At 37.6% G+C, this 21,479-nt stretch overlaps 1 protein-coding gene across 7 annotated transcripts in view; it reads right to left on the bottom strand.

The window, feature by feature from the left end:
- The window catches only part of LOC111506509 (serine/threonine-protein phosphatase 2B catalytic subunit 2), a 306,256-nt gene that overhangs the window by 60,400 nt on the left and 224,377 nt on the right, over positions 1-21,479 (bottom strand). For all 7 annotated transcript variants that reach the window (XM_023161595.2, XM_023161594.2, XM_023161593.2 and 4 more), the window contains exon 6: positions 7,032-7,171. In XM_023161595.2, coding sequence (XP_023017363.1) covers positions 7,032-7,171 — 140 coding nt within the window. The remainder of the gene's footprint in view (positions 1-7,031; positions 7,172-21,479) is intronic.

Below are 21,479 nucleotides of genomic sequence, written 5' to 3'. Positions count from 1 at the left end.
GAAACAAAAAAAAACATTATTAGTAAAAATAATTCATTTCCTTCGAAGTAAATAATATTTTCCTCCAAAGACCGATGGAATCAAATGAATAAATACGAAACCACCCTTCATTGAGATTTTTATTCTTCTAAAATGTTCAGAGTCTCACTAGTTTGCTCCATGTCGTTCATGTAGCACATTTATCAATTCGGCTCTGCCGAACTCTAAAGACCTGATTCGGTCCACAGCGGGGCAGGCACAAAGTATATGCTCTGTTAATGAGATAGTCGGATAATCAAGTTGCAAGATTCCCACCTTGATACACACGGCAACCTTCCCATATGAGGGTTTTTACATGTCAGCTACACCTGACGATGCCTTAGATTCAGCCGCGCAGGTCTTTTTCGCCTCTGGTTTTGGTGAATCATCACTTGATCGCAAACGTTTGATAACCTGCTCATGGGAGGTTTGTTTCCCCCCCTGCGACAGATTCTGCGTACGCCGCAGCTCTCGCACCTGAACTAAATTTACAGGGACGTCAGTTGGAGTCGTAAACTGGACATCCATCTCCTCTGTAGACTCACTCCTGAACTGATTTCCTTAGGGAGGGTTTCGTCCCTACTATTATGGAGCCTTGTGATGAACGCAAAGCACTGGGCTATGCAAATAACTTAGTTATTCTAGTCCGGGTCAAATAAAATAATATTGTGAAGGCACTCATGCAGTGAGCCCTGAATATTACAAAAAGAACGAACGAGAAAAAAGGACTGAACATAAGCCCATCGAAAAGGACAATAGTAGCATTCACCAAGAGGACTAACACAGAGGGCTTAGGACCTTTGAAACTTCTAGGTGAAGGGGAAGGTCATACATCTGAAAGTGATACTAGAGACCTGGCTGAGGTAGCACTGATGCTGGCCGGATGGACTCATGGAAAGACATGTGGCTGAAACAAGACCTGATGTATTGACTCTACATCACGGTGGTTGAACCAATGAACATATGCATCTATGGTCTGGTGGCCAAAGATGAAACACACAACTGATTTTAAAAAACTATGCAGTGCATTAAACGTTTCTATTCTTCAGGTAATAAAGTACTAATTGATTTGAAATTAATTTTTTCAATTGAAAAGAGCGAGTACTTCATATTTTTGTTATTCGCCGTATACAAGAAGAGAAGTCTTTCGAGAATTGTTATCACATCATACAACAATATTAAATGTTCAAAATGAATACCACATTTGACACTTTTCAACCGACTCAATTATGATTCATGATTCAGCTGCAGATGAGGGAATATACAATAAGAGTCTACTAAACTTCATTTCTAGTTTGAATTTGTTGAGTAAATGGTTGTTACCGTGGGAAAATTATTGCTTCATTATCATTATTATCTGTGTTACATCGATGATATATAAAAATAACATCTACCCCTCGGAAATCCGAGTAACGGCCTCCCACATACATTCCCATCACGCACTCTTTTCACTCGGCTAAACCGCTCTTCGCGTCGTCTCCTCTGCCAACTTCTTGAATCATTCATAAACTTCCCCCGACATAAGCAAGTCGCTAATGTGGTCTAATGCGGCGTGTTAAAACTTTCCTGAACCCAATAAAACACTTGTTCCACACATTATCATTCCGAATTAGACCGTTTAAAAAACGCGACCCATTAACAAGTTCGAACAGAAAGCTCGACATGTTGGGTTCGAAAGTTGCGTGGGAAACATTCGAACTGGATAATCAGGTGATGAACGAAATTTTGAAAAATCCCCAAAAAATGGAAAAGCGACTATTTTCAGAAATGTATTCGGAATATGTCCAGGGTTTATAAGGAAGAAAATCATCTATGACTATTTAACAAATGAAAATATGGATCAGTCCACACAAGTGAGGGATATGTTTTTTTTTGCTGACTGGGTTCTATATCTGACCAATTCCGCGGAAAACAATGCAGAATCTAATGATTTCCCATGACCCGGAGCCTAAATTTGGATGAAACATCTCAAAATGTTTCGCAGCATTGTATTTGAGAGTATTATTCATTCACGATTCTTACATTTCAACAAGTGAAATAAATATTAATATTATTTTTATCAACGGGTAAGTGTGTCACGCCCTGTCCCTAAGGCTCCGACACAGTCGTAAGGGCGCGCCAGCATCCTCAACCAATGACCTCTCCCCTCACCATTCACCACATCATGGGGTAAGTGATCCGTGAATCATGTGGGAACGCACGAAGGAAGAAATGGGACCGTGAATCATGTGCGAACGCAATGAGTCAAGAATGACAACCTTCTGCATTTGTCTGGCCAAGATTTCTGTCTTCGTGCGTATCATTGTTATCCATAAGATTGCGCTGGTCTGGCCCCATCCCCAAAGCCCCGATACAGTCGGGAGGGCGCGCCAACATCCTCAATCAATGACCACTTTCCACATCATTGGGGTAAGTGGTCAGTGGGCCCGTGAATCATGTGCGATCGCAATGAGCCGAGAATGACAACCTACTGCTTTTGTCTGGATATATTTCTGCTTTCGTGCATATCATTATTATTCATAAGATTGCGCTGGTCTGGCCCTATCTCCAAAGCCCCGATACAGTCGGGTGGACGCGCCAGCATCCTCAACCAATGACCACTCCTTACACCGTTGGGATAAGTGGTCATTAGGTTCGTGAAACATGTGCGAACGCAATTAGCCAGGAATGACAACCTTCTGTATTTATCTGGCCAAAATTTCTGCTTTTGTGCGAATCATTATTATCCATAAAGATTATGCTAGTCAGGCCCCATCCCCAAATCCCCGATAGAGTCGGGAGGGAGCGCCGGCATCCTCAATCAATGAACACTTCCCACATCATTGGGGTAAGTGGTCAGTGGGCCCGTGAATCATGTGCGATCGCAATGAGCCGAGAATGACAATCTACTGCTTTTGTCTGGATATATTTCTGCTTTCGTGGATATCATTATTATTCATAAGATTGCGCTGGTCTGGCCCTATCTCCAAAGCCCCGATACAGTCGGGTGGATGCGCCAGCATCCACAACCAATGACCACTCCTTACACCGTTGGGATAAGCGGTCATTAGGTCCGTGAATCATGTGCGTACGCAATTAGCCAGAAATGACAACCTTCTGTATTTGTCAGGCCAAAATTTCTGCTTTCGTGCGTATCATTATTATTCATAAGATTATGCTCGTCAGGCCCCATCCCCAAATCCCCGATAGAGTCGGGAGGGAGCGCCGGCATCCTCAATCAATGACCGACCACTCTCCACACCGCGAGGGTGAGTGACCACTCCTCTCATCCAAAGACTACTTCCCCCACAGTGGGGTAAGTGGTCATAGGGACCGTGAATCATGTGCGAACGCAATGAGTCAAAAATGACAACCTTCTGCATTTGTCTGACCAAGATTTCTGCCTTCGTGCGTATCATTGTTATCCATAAGATTGTGCTGGTCAGGCCCCATCCCCAAAGCCCCGATACAGTCGGGAGGGCGCGCCAACATCCTCAATCAATGACCACTTCCCACATCATTGGGGTAAGTGGTCATTGGGTCCGTGAATCATGTGCGATCGCAATGAGCCAAGAATGACAACCTACTGCTCTTGTCTGGATATATTTCTGCTTTCGTGCATATCATTATTATTCATAAGATTGCGCTGGTCTGGCCCTATCTCCAAAGCCCCGATACAGTCGGGTGGACGCGCCAGCATCCTCAACCAATGACCACTCCTTACACCGTTGGGATAAGTGGTCATTAGGTTCGTGAAACATGTGCGAACGCAATTAGCCAGGAATGACAACCTTCTGTATTTATCTGGCCAAAATTTCTGCTTTTGTGCGAATCATTATTATCCATAAAGATTATGCTAGTCAGGCCTCATCCCCAAATCCCCGATAGAGTCGGGAGGGAGCGCCGGCATCCTCAATCAATGACCGACCACTCTCCACACCGTGAGGGTGAGTGACCACTCCTCTCACCCAAAGACTACTTCCCCCACAGTGGGGTAAGTGGTCATAGGGACCGTGAATCATGTGCGAACGCAATGAGTCAAAAATGACAACCTTCTGCATTTGTCTGACCAAGATTTCTGCCTTCGTGCGTATCATTGTTATCCATAAGATTGTGCTGGTCAGGCCCCATCCCCAAAGCCCCGATACAGTCGGGAGGGCGCGCCAACATCCTCAATCAATGACCACTTCCCACATCATTGGGGTAAGTGGTCATTGGGTCCGTGAATCATGTGCGATCGCAATGAGCCAAGAATGACAACCTACTGCTCTTGTCTGGATATATTTCTGCTTTCGTGCATATCATTATTATTCATAAGATTGCGCTGGTCTGGCCCTATCTCCAAAGCCCCGATACAGTCGGGTGGACGCGCCAGCATCCTCAACCAATGACCACTCCTTACACCGTTGGGATAAGTGGTCATTAGGTTCGTGAAACATGTGCGAACGCAATTAGCCAGGAATGACAACCTTCTGTATTTATCTGGCCAAAATTTCTGCTTTTGTGCGAATCATTATTATCCATAAAGATTATGCTAGTCAGGCCTCATCCCCAAATCCCCGATAGAGTCGGGAGGGAGCGCCGGCATCCTCAATCAATGACCGACCACTCTCCACACCGTGAGGGTGAGTGACCACTCCTCTCACCCAAAGACTACTTCCCCCACAGTGGGGTAAGTGGTCATAGGGACCGTGAATCATGTGCGAACGCAATGAGTCAAGAATGACAACCTTCTGCATTTGTCTGGCCAAGATTTCTGCCTTCGTGCGTATCATTGTAATCCATAAGATTGTGCTGGTCAGGCCCCATCCCCAAAGCCCCCATACAATCGGGAGGGCGCGCCAACATCCTCAATCAATGACCACTTCCCACATCATTGGGGTAAGTGGTCATTGGGTCCGTGAATCATGTGCGATCGCAATGAGCCAAGAATGACAACCTACTGCTCTTGTCTGGATATATTTCTGCTTTCGTGCATATCATTATTATTCATAAGATTGCGCTGGTCTGGCCCTACCTCCAAAGCCCTGATACAGTCGGGTGGACGCGCCAGCATTCTCAACCAATAACAACTCCTTACACCGTTGGGATAAGTGGTCATTACGTTCGTGAATCATGTGCGAACGCAATTAGCCAGGAATGACAACCTTCTGTATTTGTCTGGCCAAAATTTCTGCTTTCGTGCGTATCATTATTACCCATAAGATTATGCTGGTCAGGCCCCATCCTCAAATCCCCGATAGAGTCGGGAGGGAGCGCCGGCATCCTCAATCAATGACCGAGCACTCTCCACACCGTGAGGGTGAGTGACCACACCTCCCACCCAAGGACTACTTCCCACACAGTGGGAAAGTGGTCATTGGGTCCCCAAATCCTCGATACATTCGAGAGAGCGCGCCGCATTATCATGTGCCCTGAGCAGGCAAAATGAGCCGAGAATGTCATTATTTTGCATTTGATCGGCAAGAGAGTAGCGAGGATATACGTTAGTCGTTTTTCCTCTTCTTTTCGGATGATATTCGTCCCACCAGGAGCATAAAACTCCACGACAAATATTCTTTTGCTCTGGTGGTCGAGGAGGACTCCATCAGGCTTATAAGTGTGTATGAGCCTGGGGTGGGGAACGAATAGTTTCAATAAATTCGGCACTTCTCCCACAACGGATTTAATATCCCCCGAAGCGTAGGGCAACACCGGTGTCTCGTCAATACAGTAAGAATGCCGTAGGTGATAATAAAGCACTCTCAGGGCCACGTTATATCTATGGATATAGGCCGAGACCGCATATTCTGGCGGTATGCCCTGCATCTTGTGCCAGGTATCTCTATACCTCTATTATTTTTTTAAATAAAGGGTGAATAGAACCAGAACCCACATTTTTTGCAAATCGGTGATGCATGACAAAATTATGCAATATGCTGTATCGCTACTATTCATCTCCGATGGTACTACGTGTGGGTTCCAATCCCATTCGAAATTGGTGATCTATGATTGATACACTAATATTTTTCCACTCCCTATGATTTCTAATTGTTGTAGCACCGAGTATTGCCCACCATTTTCTCAGACCATTCTCGACGCGATTTTTGAGTGCTTCCTGCCCCAAACGCAGTTTGATCGTTTGTAACTTGTTATACCTTGTAAGATTGAATACATTTCTACCTGGACGACGATGTGTATTGACTGGAAGGGTGACTATAACGTAATTTAGGCTCATACAATATATTCCAGTTCGGTTTTTGACCCTCTGTACTGTATACCAATTTCGTTGTTGATGACTGTCTATCATTCATTCTTCACGGTTTGTGACTATAACTGTGAGATTTGTGGTGAAAGTGTACTTCGATGTCGTGCTGTCCAAGAACCTGTCCCTCCTATAACGGTCGTGTACACCAATCGTTCTCTAATCATGCAATCTAAGCTTTTATCAATCATTTTTCACTTTCTCTACATCTGGATACATGATTAAGAGGATGTCCTGTCTGTCCTAGCAGCTAAGTCCACTTGTTGCGATATATAACCATATCTGATGACCGCACTGCATTTGCCACCTAATTAAACCGTCGACGGCCTGTAGGAAATTACTTGGTAATAAGATTATTACGAATCGCTTTTGTTTAACTCCACTTTTTATGAACTGGTCGAGTTCTCAATATCCCTATCAAACGAGCAAATACCCAATTCTATTACTTGGAAGGGTTTAATGAAGAACGTTCTCAAGCCCACGTTGCTCGTAACGCTTGAACCAGATTGTAACCGTTGAATGTCATCGGTTTACGTACTTACTTGTCCTAGGATTTCGAAGCTATCTGAACTTACAGGTCGTAACTTATAAAGGCATAGAAACTGAGCTGTGGATCAAAATTATTTTCAACAGGTTTCTCATTAACTTTCACACAAAAACGCTGGAGGTAAAAATCTGGCGTGGTCAATAAGTCATAGAGCTAAAAATTTTACGTATTATAATAAACCATCTTCATTTAACAAAATCTTATCTGTGAGAGGAAATATCCAATATCAAAGAATCTACTCACCTATAGAAATATGAGCAGCCTCTTACAGAGTTGTGTGAGAAGTGTTCTGCGTTATTTTCATTTCCGAAATCTTCCAAGGGATCCGACCACAATAAATCGCACATGGGCCCAAACGCTGGAGGTTCTTTGAATCTGTCTAACTGCAACAAAAATCAACGTCAAACTTGCATTAACAAGGATCAATTTTCAAATCTAGCAATTGATTTGACAATCTGACAAAAAAGTACGAGTACTACGCTAAATACACACATCGGAAAAGTCTAGGGATAGTTTTAAAAATGGCAATAATTTTTTTTTAGATCGCTTAAGGAAAAAAAAAGTTGACGGGTGATTATTAAACGAATGTAACTTACAACAAAATTTATTTAATGGTCAAAAATACTGAGTGCGCATATAAGCAAAACTAAAAAAATATGGCTCTTCTTTGGCACCCAGAAAAAAAATCATAATACAAAAAAAATTGGAATCAGTACAAAGTATGGCCTCCACGCTGGTTTATTACGGCCCTACATCTATCGTGCATCGACAAAATGAGATTGTCAATGTCTTGTTGAGGTACATTTGCCCATTCAGCGATTAAAAGCTCTCTCAATTGAAACGTTTTGTGAATGTTCCCCACATACGGAGTAATTCTTCGTTGAAGCATGTCCCACACATGCTAGATGTGATTCAGGTCCGGTGATTGTGCTGGCCATGGCAATACATCAACTTCTTCGTTGGTGAGCCAGTCAGTCACTAGACGCGCGACATGTGGACGAGCATTATCGTGCATTAGGTGGAAGTTTTCACCAACAGCACCAGCAAACGGACGGACGATAGGTAGAAGAATGGTGTCGAGGTAATGTCGAGCTGTGAGGGAGCGATTTGGAAAAACGAGATCGGTTCTGCCGCCGATCATGATTCCGCCCCATAGCATTACTGTACCACCTCTGTATGTGTGGACCTCCTGGACGGGTCTCAAACGTTCATTATTTCCAGGTCGTCTCCACAGTCTTACTCGACGAGAATCTGGATGAAATCCAAATCTGGATTCGTCTGTAAACAAAACTGTGGCCCAATCATTTGCATCCCAGTTTTGATGTTCTTGACACCACTCTAATCTTCTACCGCGATTGCCTCCCGACAAAGGTGGACATCTAAGTGGCCTTCTGTAGTGGAGATCTGCTTCATGCAGTCGATTTCTGACAGTATCACGACCAACGGTTACCTGGTGCGTCTGCTGCAACACGTTAACCAACTCAGGTGCTGTGACTGTCGGTTGTCTTCTTGCGGTTAAGACCAAAAATCGGTCTTGAACTGCAGTTGTAGCGCGTCCTCGCCCTGGATGTTGTTCGGCTGGACTGCCAGTTTCAGGGAAACGCCGCCACAATCGACTGATAACACTTTGGTAGACCCCCAAACGAAGAGCAACATCATTTTGTCGCATGCCACCTTGAAATAGCCCTACAGCTTTATTCATCTCAGCCAATGGTAAGAGATGGCGTTCCATGTTAAAGCACAATATTTCCAGTTTAATTGCTGAGCAAGAACTGCATAGAATGTACAAACTCGACACTTTCAGATTATTCATTTCAGCCGAAAACCTACAGTTTGTAAAAAACTTGATAAAAGATTAGTTACCATTTTTGCAGGCTTTGTTCAACCCATAGAAATCTACAGGGTGGTCGAGTGTACCAATTTAATCGAAATTAAACGACCTCATGCATTTATTTTTATGATATTTAGTATGTTATAAAAATATCCCTAGACTTTTCCGATGTGTGTACATTGTCCATTGACACACAAATTATATGCCTCAACTAGTTTGAAAGATACATCTGCACTGCGGAAACCAGTAACTAGACCAGGGGAGTATGCCTCAATATGTCACACGGAAAGAATCAAAGTTATATGTTCCATGGACACTTCATTACATTTCATATTTTATAGTGACATGACAATTGACTTGGACAAGTCCTTCAAGACAGTTATCAAAATGTTTTATTGAATTCTCATTTTGTTTATCTCCTACGGCAATATCGGATCCAACCTAATTGTTGTAGCCAGCCATGCTAACCTTTTTTTATATATACATGAATGATTCTGAAGGCTGGGTTGACTCGCATTTGAAGCATCCAAAATTTCTATGTTATTAGAATCTATACAATGGTCATGCTGGTCAACATGTTCTTATAAGGCACATGAATTTATATTAGATTTAAAATCGCTTTTATGGTACGATTATTGAGTTTCCTAGACGTCTGACCAATATACTTTTTATGGTAGCCTGATCAAGGTATTTTATGAACAACATTCGATTTTTCTTTTAGAAATGGGTGTTTGGGATATAATTCGAAAATAGTGGTCATATTTTTGTTTGCGTTTTCGATTTTGAAGGTGTTAATCAACTGTGGAGTCACATATGAATGGTAACAATCTGAGAACAGGAGTAACTCACTTTTGTATTGCAAAATAGCAATTCGCTAGATAGGTGTTTCGAGTGAAAATTTCAAATAAGTATCTATATTTCTTATATTCTTTTAAATTTATTTATTTATTTGAAAATAGGAAATCTTAATATAAATACAAGTCCAAAAAGGCAAAAATGGTATATAAAAAATATAAAAAATGTTATAAAATTCTTCTAACAATAAAATAAGTTCGAATAATATATAAATAAAAGAAGCTGAAAAGCTAGAAATTGAAATGTGTTCCTGAGAATACTGTCCCATAACACAGAACAAATCAGGAGTATTCAGAATAGTTAGTTCCATATTACAATCATACTAGGGCATAAAAACAATTATTCGAGTGGGTATGAATTATTTAACATATCAATGTGGCAACGACGTAACATAATGTATACAGGACACATAAAAGCTCGAACCAATAAAACAATTAAACTATTTTGTCTCAGAGAGATAGTTCAACTACTCTGTTTCTTAGAGATGTTACCATATTGATTTTCATTTTTTGAGAACGATATTAGCGCTAGTTAAGAAATCTGTTACTACTCATCTTTTATATACCATCTAGTTGATATCTTTTTTTTTTCAAAAACTACACCTCACGATTTGATATCCACAAACATCATTTGGGAAATATCACAACATGTTTCGCTAGCAGTAGCTACTGTTACATCCATTGTCACATATCGACGCAAAAATTCCGGTTTGTTTTGTTTAAACTTGGCCAAACACTGCTCAGAACCATCAAGACGTTCTTGTTTTTGGCCAGCAGTGAGCTCGCGCGGCACCCTTTTTGAATAAAGCTTTCTCATAGTCAAATGCTCATGCTTTTCGATTATTCAAAACGATTTTGTGGATTATTTTATGTTTACTGGTGTTACTGCCACATTTGGACATCCACTGCGTTCTGCATCATCGGTATCTCTACGACCACATTTGGAGTCAGCAAAGCAACGTTCAATTGTCGTTTTAGTCTAATCAACAAGTTCAAAAACATGAAAAATGGAAATAAAGATCCTAAAAATATGAGCGATAGCTCATTCGATTCGGAATCACCTCTAGAAAAATGTTTTTGAAGGATTTTGGTGCCGGTAAAAAATTGCAACTGTTATTAACAAAATAAATAAAAAATGGTATTTAGTTTTTCGTTAATAAATCGAAAAATATGAATATTTAAGCAATTTTGAAAAAACCTAATTGAAGAGAAGGAAATTTCCAATGAAAAAGTTTCGCCTCCCGAAACTCTATCTACATTATTTATAATTTTAATTTGACGTTGAAAATAGGGTTCCGCGCGGCTGTTACGGCATAAGCGTGCTGCCGCTAAAGAGAGTTTATCAAAAGAAATAATTTTTTTATAACATAAAATGTAATTTTAAAAATTTGAAAAAGATCTAGTATCTTCACAACACTTGAATGAATCGAGTTTCGTAAAAAAAAAGTTTCATTACCATTTTTCAAAAAGTTATTCAATTGCTAACTAACACATTTTTTCACAATCTCCGTTGGCATAAATAATGGAATAAAAGGTTTGAATAACTGGCCCATCAATTTTAAACTTCGTGGAGACCTTTTGATATATATACTTCATACGATCCTGCGATAAAAGTTCATAAAAATTTATTAATTTGTTAATTATGATTTTTTATAACTATTGCAAAATGAAATTTCTAAAAATTTTTGATAAATTTTTTTTTTCAATTGATATTTAGCTATATCTGTTTTCACATTAAACAATGGCAAATATTAACATAGGATATGAATTTTTAAGTGATTTGTTTATTAAATTGTTTCAAACAAATAGAGAAATTCAATATTTTCGAAATTTTTTTTTTTGGTATTCTAGAGATAATTATGATTTCTTTAAAAAATATTTTTCTCAATTTTGATTTTTAACTGTTTAAAATCGAATTTTTCATATTTCGATTGTTTAAATAATTAGTTGAGAAATAATTTTGCTTTTAAAAATCACAATTTACACTTTTAAATAGTTTGGCAAAAAAATATTTATTACTTAATTGTTCATTATTTTAACAGTTTGTTATAAACAAATATTGACCAACGTTATATTTTTTCTGAAGTAGAAAAAAATTATAAAAACAGCTATATATATATATTATATATATATATATATATATATATATATATATATATATATATATATAATATATATTGCAAGTATTATAATAAATGAAAAAAAATATGGCACTTTTATATATATATATATATATATATTATAAGTATTATAATAAATAAAAAGAATTTATGGCACTTTTTTATATATAGCTGTTTTTATAATTTTTTTCTGCTTCAGAAAAAAAAATACCATTGGTCAATATTTGTTTATAACAAACTGTTAAACAATTAAATAATAAATGAATTCTTTTTTTGCCAAACTATTTAAAAGTGTAAATTATGATTTTCAAAAGCAAAATTATTCGTTAACCAAATTTGAACAATCGAAATAGCAAAAAATCATTTTAAACAATTAAAAATATAATTAAGAAAACATTTTTTTTAATCATAATTATCTCTAGACAACAAAATACCAAAAAAAAATTTCTAAAATATTGGATATCTCTATTTGTTCAAAACAATTTAATAAACAAATTACGTAAAAAATTCATATCCTATGTTCATAACTGCCATTGTTTAATGTAAAAACAGACATAGCTTAATATCAATTGAAAAAAAAATTATTAACAATTTCATTTTGCAATAGTTATAAAAAATCATAATTAACAAATTAATAAATTTTTATGAACTTTTACCGCAGGATCGTATGAAGTATATATCAAAAGGGCTCCACGAAGTTTAAAATTTATAGGCCAATTATTTATACCTTTTATCCCATTATTTATGCCAACGGAGATTGGGAAAAAATTTGTTAGTCAACAATTGAATAACTTTTTGAAAAACGGTGATAAAACTTTTTTTTCGATGGGACTCGATTCATTCAAGTGTTAAGAAGATACTAGAATTTTTTCAAATTTTTAAAATGATATCTTATGTAATAAAAAAAATAATTTCTTTTGATAAACTCTCTTTAGCGGCAGCGCGTGCATGCCGTAACAGCCGCGCGGAACCCTATTTTCAAAGTCAAATTAAAATTATAAATAATGGAGATAGAGTTTCGGAAGTCGTGACTTTTTGTTCGGAAATTTCCTCCTCTCTAACGAGATTTTTTCAAAATTGCTTAAATATTAATATTTTTTGAGTTATTAACGAAAAACTAAATACCATTTTTTATATCTTATTTTGTTAATAACAATTGCAATTTTTTATCTGCTCCAAAATCCTCCAAAAACATTTTTCTAGAGGTGATTCAGAATCGAATGAGCTACCGCTGATATTTTTAGGACCTTTATCTCTATTTTTCATGTTTTTGAACTTGTTGATTAGACTAGTTTATAATGTAGTGGACTCTTTATAACACTTTTCAAGTCATTGCTTCACTTTAACGGTATTTTTTTCCATCAAGAAGCATTGTAAAGTAAAACATGAAATCGTGTGTGATCCATTGTTTTGAAAATAACAAAAGTAGAGTCATTTTTAGCACACTAACTTACAAACTTATGAGTAGAGTATCATGAAATTTCAACAGCTTTCCTTTGAAGGTTAGTACTGACTGAAAAAGCAGTGAATGCAATACGATTAGCGCCCATCTATGTGTTAGGCCCGATACTTTTCAGTCCATGTAGCAGATACTTTTCTGTTAGAAGCATCGACATAAGATATTATTGGTTTCTTGGTTGCAATTCACAAGTTGAATTTTTCAGCTTTTCCCTGAACAAATTCATACGAACTTCTTCATGAACGTTAAATAGACAATATGTGCGGATTCCAGATGGAACCGATCTTTCATACTTCTTCCTAGTCGAGTTGAGCCTTTCTCAAAATTGTGAAAAACCATTCAAAGGAAATCTTCACAAGTGATATCCTATGCTGTCACTGATAATGGTTGCCGAATAATAACCAATCAAGTAACTCCAGGAACTCCAACGAAACCGATCTCAAGAAGAACAACTTCGTATTTAGTGAACGAGAACGTCCATCAAGAGCACGTACTCCAGATGAAATTTTTATCGGAATATAAACAGAAAGCACCTCTATTTTCGACGGCAAACAACATTACGTGCACCAGCCGCTCTAGTCCTCTAGATAAACCGCATATACTGAAAGTTCACCGCTGAGTTTACTCAGGAAACTTCCGCTTCGAAGAAGAAATTGTCTGTGTGTGTGTTTAACTTTTAGAGGGATTTTCGTAACACCGACGAAGCTCAAGCGTTTCTTTGACACAGTGTAACTGGGTCACCATTAAATTTACTATTTTGTAGCATGCACGTGGAGTCGGTATTTACTGAATTGATTCATCACCATGAAAATAGAATGGTGAAGTTGAATCACTTGTTGAATCACACATCAAATAATTTTTATGAATTGCGTAATCTAACCTTACAAGAACTCAATTCACCCTAAACCTAACCAAACCTCACCTCAATTTTGATTATCAGCTGAACTCAACCTGAACCCAATATTGACCAATCTGAACCCTGATTATGCCTACATAGGTTGCTCAAAATTGATTACTGAGCTGATATTCCACCTTACCTAAACCCTAATCATCCATTTTCCCCTCCCAAGGCCATAGCCAGAAAACAATTTCGGAGGGGTTTGATTTGGTGGAACAGTAGAAAAACATGAAATATAAAAATGACGAAAGAAAGAAAATTGTGTTACATGATCATATACAGGGTCCTGCAACAGTGGCGCGGTGTTCCCTATCTCTATTTAGGAAACAGATAGAAATCAAAATTTCTATAATATCACCTTATTACTCGAGCTCGACAAAATAAAAATATTGGCGGTCACACAGGGTATTCAATTTTTTCTGGGCGGATCCCAACTGTGTTTTTTCAAATGGCAACCTATATTTTTTATCGTTTTTTCGATTTCTACATAGAAAATAAAAGACACTTTATGTATATCTTCACTTCGAATATATTAACGGTTTTCGAGATATCTAGCATGACAGGTTTTTTTTCCAATATTCGTCACTCAGAATATTTGAAATTATAAAGATGTACCAAGTCCAATTGATTTTTTTTTGTCAAATATTCTACATTAGTAACTCTCTCAAACAATATATCTGAAATCTACCTGTGATATACAGGGTATGAAAAACCGCTTGCCACATATTGTAAATCAAAATTTGCAGAAACTTCCTTATTTTAAATGGAAATTCCTATATATTATTGATGCATAACGAGCGCCAACGAAACCTCTACAAATTTCATTAAGTATTCCCTATGGCTAGGTTCAATAGTTTTTTTTTAAAAAGCATTTTATTCGAAAAATGGTCGTTCTTCCTATTTCTACGCCATAAACTCGATGAAAGACTTTTTTCAAAGCAAAATCCATTTGACGACTGATAAAAATGTACGAAAGATAACTTGTTTCAATTTTGTACATTATAGCGTGTCCTATAGTTTTTCTTATTTTTTTTTCTAAAAATGACAACTCTCTATTGTATCGCCATAATTTCAATGATTTTTTTACTGTGAAATCCATATATGACGGCTGTGATCGAGATATATGTTATGTTTATAACACATTTATTCTCTAAATAGAACACCGTGCAATTTCTTCATTTGATGCATAGTTTTTGTCCAAGCCTTTTTTTAAAATATCGCCCCATGCCTAAAATTACCTGCTGCTAAATAAACAAGTTTTGAATTACACCGCAAAATGTACGTTCTTGAATAATTACAATAACACTAAAACAACCTTCAGCGAATAAAATAAAATTAAACGATTTGTTGAAACTGGATGTATCAATTATTCTAAACATGAGCGCATTAAGCCAGCTACTAATGCTACATAATGAATTGCAAGTTCTTCTTGCTGTTGAAGAAGATCCTATTAGGAGTCAACGACAAATTGGTGAAATAGTGGATATAAGTGAGAGATCAGTGCAACGAGTTTTGAAGAAACATCGCTTTCATCCATCTCATACGACTGTATGCCGATTTTGAGAAAAGAGTGCCATGGGAAAAATTCGTCGAAACGAATATTTTTTAAATAACATTTTATGGTTGGATGAATCGACATTCCATAAAAATGGATTTGTGAATCGACATAATTACCATTATTATTCAACAGAAAATCCCCACTTATTGAGACAGGTGGACTATCAACATAGGTGGTCAATAAATGTCTGGGGAGGCATCATTGGAGAATATATAATTGGTCCATACTTTTTTCAGGAACATATGAATGGAAACAATGTATGTGCACCTACTCACTATTCGACAGAAGTTAGAGATCATCTAAATGAAGTATTTCCCAATAAATGTATAGGACGGAATTGGCCTGTACGGTGGCCCGCTACATCACCAGATTTAACAACACTGGATTTTTTCTTATGGGGATACATAAAAAATATGGTTTACGTCGAGCCACCGAGCCACCAGCTTCTTCCGAAAATATGCGACTTAGAATAACTAATGCTTTTGGCAGCATTACACCAACTGTCTTGCGCAGGATAGAACAGTCCTTCAAACATAGACTTCAGTTCTGCATTCAAGAAAATGGAAGACATGTCGAACATATTTTATAAAAGTTTCATTATCAACCTTCAATAAACTCTTCCTTTTTTAGGGTTGTAGTTTGTCAGTTGACAAATTTAAATATCTAGAATTTAAGCCCTGAATTCATGAATATACACCATAACATGAAAAAAAAAATAGTTATATTCATAATGTTTTTTCATTTGATCTTGCTTGGTTTGATATTGCACGATTTATGGGAAAAATTCTGCATCCAATGAAAAAAATAATTTTCCATTTAGAAAAATGCGTTAGGTACATACATTTATTTCCTAAAAAAATATTTGTTTGGACACGCTATAATGTACAAAATTGAAACAAGATATCTTTTGTATATTCTTATCAGTGGTCAAATGGACATCGAGTTTATGGCGTAGAAATAGGAAGAACGACCATTTTTCGAAAAAAATGCTTATTTAAGAAAAACCTAGCCATAGGAAATACTTAATGAAATTTTTAGAGGTTTCGTTGGCGCTCCTTATGGATCAATAATATACAGGGTGCTCCATTTAAAATAAGGAAGATTCTGCAAATTTTTATTTACAATATGTGGCAAGCGATTTTTCATACTCTGTATATCACAGGTAGATTTCAGATATATCGTTTGAGAGAGTTACCAATGTAGAATATTTGACCAAAATAAATATCTAATTGGACTTGGCACAACTTTATAATTTCAAATATTCTGAGCGACGAATATTGGAAAAAAAACCTGTCATGCTAGATATCTCGGAAACCGTCAATATTTTCGGAGTGAAGATATTCATAAAGTGTCTTTTATTTTCTATGTAGAAACCGCTATTCAAAAAAACACAGTTGGGATCCGCCCTGAAAAAATTGAACACCCTGTGTGACCGCCAATATTTTTATTTTGTCGAGCTAGTGCAATGAGGTAATATTGTAAAAATTTAGATCCTTATCTGTTTCCTAAATTAAGATATGGAACACCGCGCCAATGTTGCAGAGAAAGTCCTTTCAGGGGTACATGCGGAAACAGGTAGTGCCGCCAAGAACTTTGAAAGTTTGTACGCACATTGCCGTAAGGTTTTTCCATTGTATTTCGGGGAAGTTTTTTTCAATATTCTATTTCAAGCACTTGGTTCGTTTTGCCAAGGACTTGATAAAATTTCTAACGGATTTCATAATTCCAATAGTATCTGTATCTGTAGAGTAGGAAGGGTGAGTGTAGGCCCACAGCACTAAGGCCACATCTGACCCATTGTACAACCTCCCAAGGAGGATGTACAATAGGTCACATGTCCTTTTCAGGAAGATGGACAGGTCACTAGGAGACATCTCCTTTATATCAGAAGGTGTAGGCCAAGACTCGCCGAACACACACTCTCTTATTGACAATAACTCCTGACACTCGCATAGGACATGCCTGACAGTCTCATCTTTCTGTTCACACATCCTGCATAGAGGTGTGTCCACTAGCTCCATATTATGGAGGTGTTTTCTCAGTTGTCAGAAATTCTGCTGTTAAGCGTAGATTTTTCCTGGTCATCGCTAGATAATTCTTCGGCGCCAGCTTTCCAGGGACGCCCAGGGTGATCCTGGCAAGAGTGCATCCTTTGATTTCATCCTATCTCTTTAGGGATTGAGCATGGGTGTGACGTTTGGCTAGTTCCGCAATTGTCGAAATCATCAGGCCGTACGTGCCATTGGGTGCTAAAATGTTTAGTCCAGCCGCTTCCTTGGCTGAAGAGTCGGCAATGCGATTACATTTACTCCTGTCGTGCCCCTTAATCTACCTCAGGATAATGTTATTATCTACTGAGGCTTCTGCTAAATCTTGGTAGCACTAGCCCTGAGGTAACACGTTGTCTGTCCTAGGCTAATAGGGCTTGTCTGCTATCAGTGCAGATTGTTATTTTTTTGCCAGAAATTCCTTTCCTGGTTATTTCTTTTGTGGTGATTGAGATACCAGCCAGTTCTGTTTGTACCACGCTGGTATTTTTTCCTATTCTCCACTCAATCCTTAGGCTTAGTGATCTGAAGTACACTCCATATCCTGAGCGTCCTTTGGTTTTTGAGCCGTCTGTATATATGCCGATTGCATTTGTAGCATCTGACTCTGTGTTCTATTTTACTTGTATTTTGTAGGGTTTATTAAACACGAACCTGGGTACAATTGCATCACTGGTTGCCTGCAGCAGAGGTTGCGCAGTAACCGCTTCTCGCCAAAGGCCCAGCCTCAATTGACCCATTCCTACTTTGAAGTTTACACCAGCCTTGTACAATCGTAACATAGCCATTAACACAACTTTCTTAAAGTACATGTCCAGAGGGGACATACCAGTAATTAATTCCATTGCCGCGGTTGGTGTTATTCTCATGACTTCTGTGATGTTCAAACAAGCCAATCGTTGTATTTGATATGATTTTTGGATGACCGTTGCTTGTAGAACTTTCGGGGGGGCTCAATCCCCTTTGATCCCCTCTGGCTACGGCCTTGCCCCCTCCCTCTAATTTTTATAGCCTCAATTTGGCCAGTGCATTGGCCAGACTCCTCCTGTCCATAGTGAACAGAAGCTTCATCTGGAGGCGCAGCTGTCTCGAGGTAATGCTGCCACCCTGAGATTTTTCATTCAATCATCATATAATAATAATAATATTTATTTGACTACGTTACATAATACAATATGTTTGTAGCAAGTCATGTTTGGCTTTACATTTGAAATTACAAGTTAAAATTCACACAACATTCACAAATTAAAATTTACACAACAATCACATATTATGTAAAAACTTTGAAAATCAAAAAGAAGTAGTGACTTGTATGTTACCACAAAAATGTGTTCTGAAGTCATCGACAGAATAGAAGCAATGCCTCAACAAATAATTTTTCAGTTTTCTCTTGTATGTGTTCAGACTGAGTTCTTTGAAATCTTGGGGCAAAATATTGTACAGAGAGTAATCTATGGAATTTTTTTGCGAAAAGTGAAGACGAAATCGATTTAATCTAATGTGGTGAGCGTTTCGTGTGTTATGTTCGTGGATGTGACATTGTTTCGTCAAGGACGGTTTCCTCTTATGGATTTCAATCAAGACGTAATATAGAAATAAAGTTGGCAATGGCATAATTCTGAGTTTTTTGAAATATTCTTGACAGTGATCCCTGTATCCAATATTAGCCAGCACTCTCAATGCCTTCTTTTGCATCCTAAATATTTGAATGGAATGACATGAATTTTCCCAAAGTTGTACCCCATAACTGATATGTGAGTGAAACAGTGAAAAGTATGAGGTTTTTAATATATTCGCACTAGTGATGTACTTCAATTGGTGAAGAACAAATAGAGAACCCGAGAGTTTTCTCTTCAGTTGAGAAATATGTGCAGACCAGTTAAGTCTATTATCTAATGTAATGCCCAGTAATTTAACTTTATTAGTTTCACAATTAGAGATAGTTTGATTATTAGCAGAAATCTGGATGTATTGTGTTTTCTGACAATTTAGTTTCAGCTTATTAGATAGAAACCACTGATTAGCACTATTAGATATCTCGTCGAGATGAGACTGTAACACATCATTATTTTTATCCGACAGAATGAAAGTGGTGTCGTCCGCAAAAAGAACCGATTTGAACGGCAACATATTTTTGCACAAGTCATTCACATAAATGACAAATAAGAGCGGGCCCAAAACAGACCCTTGCGGAACGCCATGCTTAATAATTTGAAAGTTTGATAAGGTACCGTTGAGCATCACTGCTTGTTGACGATTAGTGAGATATGTTCTTATTAAATGAAGCGGAATACCTCTAACTCCGTAATAGTTTAATTTTTCCAATAGAATTTCATGTGAGACGCAGTCGAACGCTTTCGACAGGTCACAAAGCATCAACGCAGTGTGATTGCCATGCTCAAGTTCCTCAATCACACCAGACACGACGTCGTACACTGCATCTATTGTTGAGTGCGACTTTCTGAAACCGTACTGTGAGTTGCTGAAAAATTCATTATATTCGAATCTCTCATTGTTTCCAAATTCACATCATAGATATCTTCATTCTGAACACACTGTGTGCATTTAGAAAAGAGATATAACGTTCATCTTACAAACGAAAACTATGTTCCATACCGTCTTCGGCTCATATCAACCTGTCATTTGCATGGACCGTGTCTCGTCATTTGCAGTAAATTCAGATCCTTTTCTCGAGAAAGCTGTTGCCAGTCTCTTCCAGGTAACTGAACAATTTGTCTTAATTGAATGCATTTGAGCGAAATAACTGGTATGTGGTGGGTGCGGGCAATGAAGGAAGATCTGTTTGCGGTGCGGCAGTTGCAAACGCCTTTCTATTTCACCTTTTGTGGCGAAGTTGGACTATTTCAGCAAGTGCGAGTTGAATTCTCCATCTCGGAGGTTCATTTGTGGGTTATTTTCGTAACTGATGATTCTGGAACTGACTCATTAAGCAGTGCTTCCATCACATAAATTTTACCAAATCAATAATTATTTCGTAATTGTCATATCAACATGAAGTAGCAGCATTCAATAGTATGCTTTACAAACTATTGGTCATTTCACTCACAACATTCATTCAACAAATTACTGTTATTGTCTGTTCAGAAATGAGAGAGACTACAGCAGTGTATATACAGCGTGACTCACGGTCGATGGTAGGTTAGACGTTTCTGGAAAACGCAAAGCATGATTTTTCTGAAAATATCACCTCCCAAACTTCCTCACCTGTTCTATCGATCTAAAATATTTTCAGCATTGCGGCGTTGCCACTTCTATCAAAAAGTCCTAGCAATTATATTTTTTAAAATTATTATATAATACGTATATTAATACTTTTTTGGAATCGCTTTAGTATTTTAATACTTTTTTGTTGATAATGTCCTATACCTATCTCTATCTGTTTTCGAGATAAAAAATAAATTGTGCTAAATATGGTCCAAAACATAGCCTTAATTGAAATTAAGTACATCCGTACTCTCAATTCATGAAAAGTTGATATTTTGATGATAGTTTGGACAAACTCGAAATATTCAAATAACACCAAGAAATCGACTCCATATCATACAGGGCGTGCTAAAATTACTATTATTTCCATTGTGCATAAAAGTAGTCCAAAGTTCATTTTTTCAAATGAAACCCCCTGTATATTACTCGATAAATTGAAAGATGGTGAAAAATGCTTCAAGATGATATACATGTCCCTATACCTAAATCGTCGAGTTTTCTTAATAAAGCCGTTTTTGTGGAAAAATAGTTATTCGCGTTTTACCTACAAGTGTTGAAAGTGGCATTTTTCCATGGGATTTGAACACAAGATATTTGGATTACAAGCCATATGTTACAACTACATACGCCAACTCACGTTATTTTAAGGAGGATTATTGGTTAGTCATGAAGGACTTTCTACAGTTGGACTGAATACT

Source organism: Leptinotarsa decemlineata, unplaced genomic scaffold, assembly GCF_025532065.1.
Source record: "Leptinotarsa decemlineata unplaced genomic scaffold, Ldec_3_MD MMD2_P_RNA_scaffold_2, whole genome shotgun sequence".
Classification (NCBI taxonomy): Eukaryota; Metazoa; Arthropoda; class Insecta; order Coleoptera; family Chrysomelidae; genus Leptinotarsa; species Leptinotarsa decemlineata.
The sequence above is the reverse complement of the archived record's forward strand: the minus strand, read 5'-3'. Positions and strand labels throughout refer to the sequence as shown.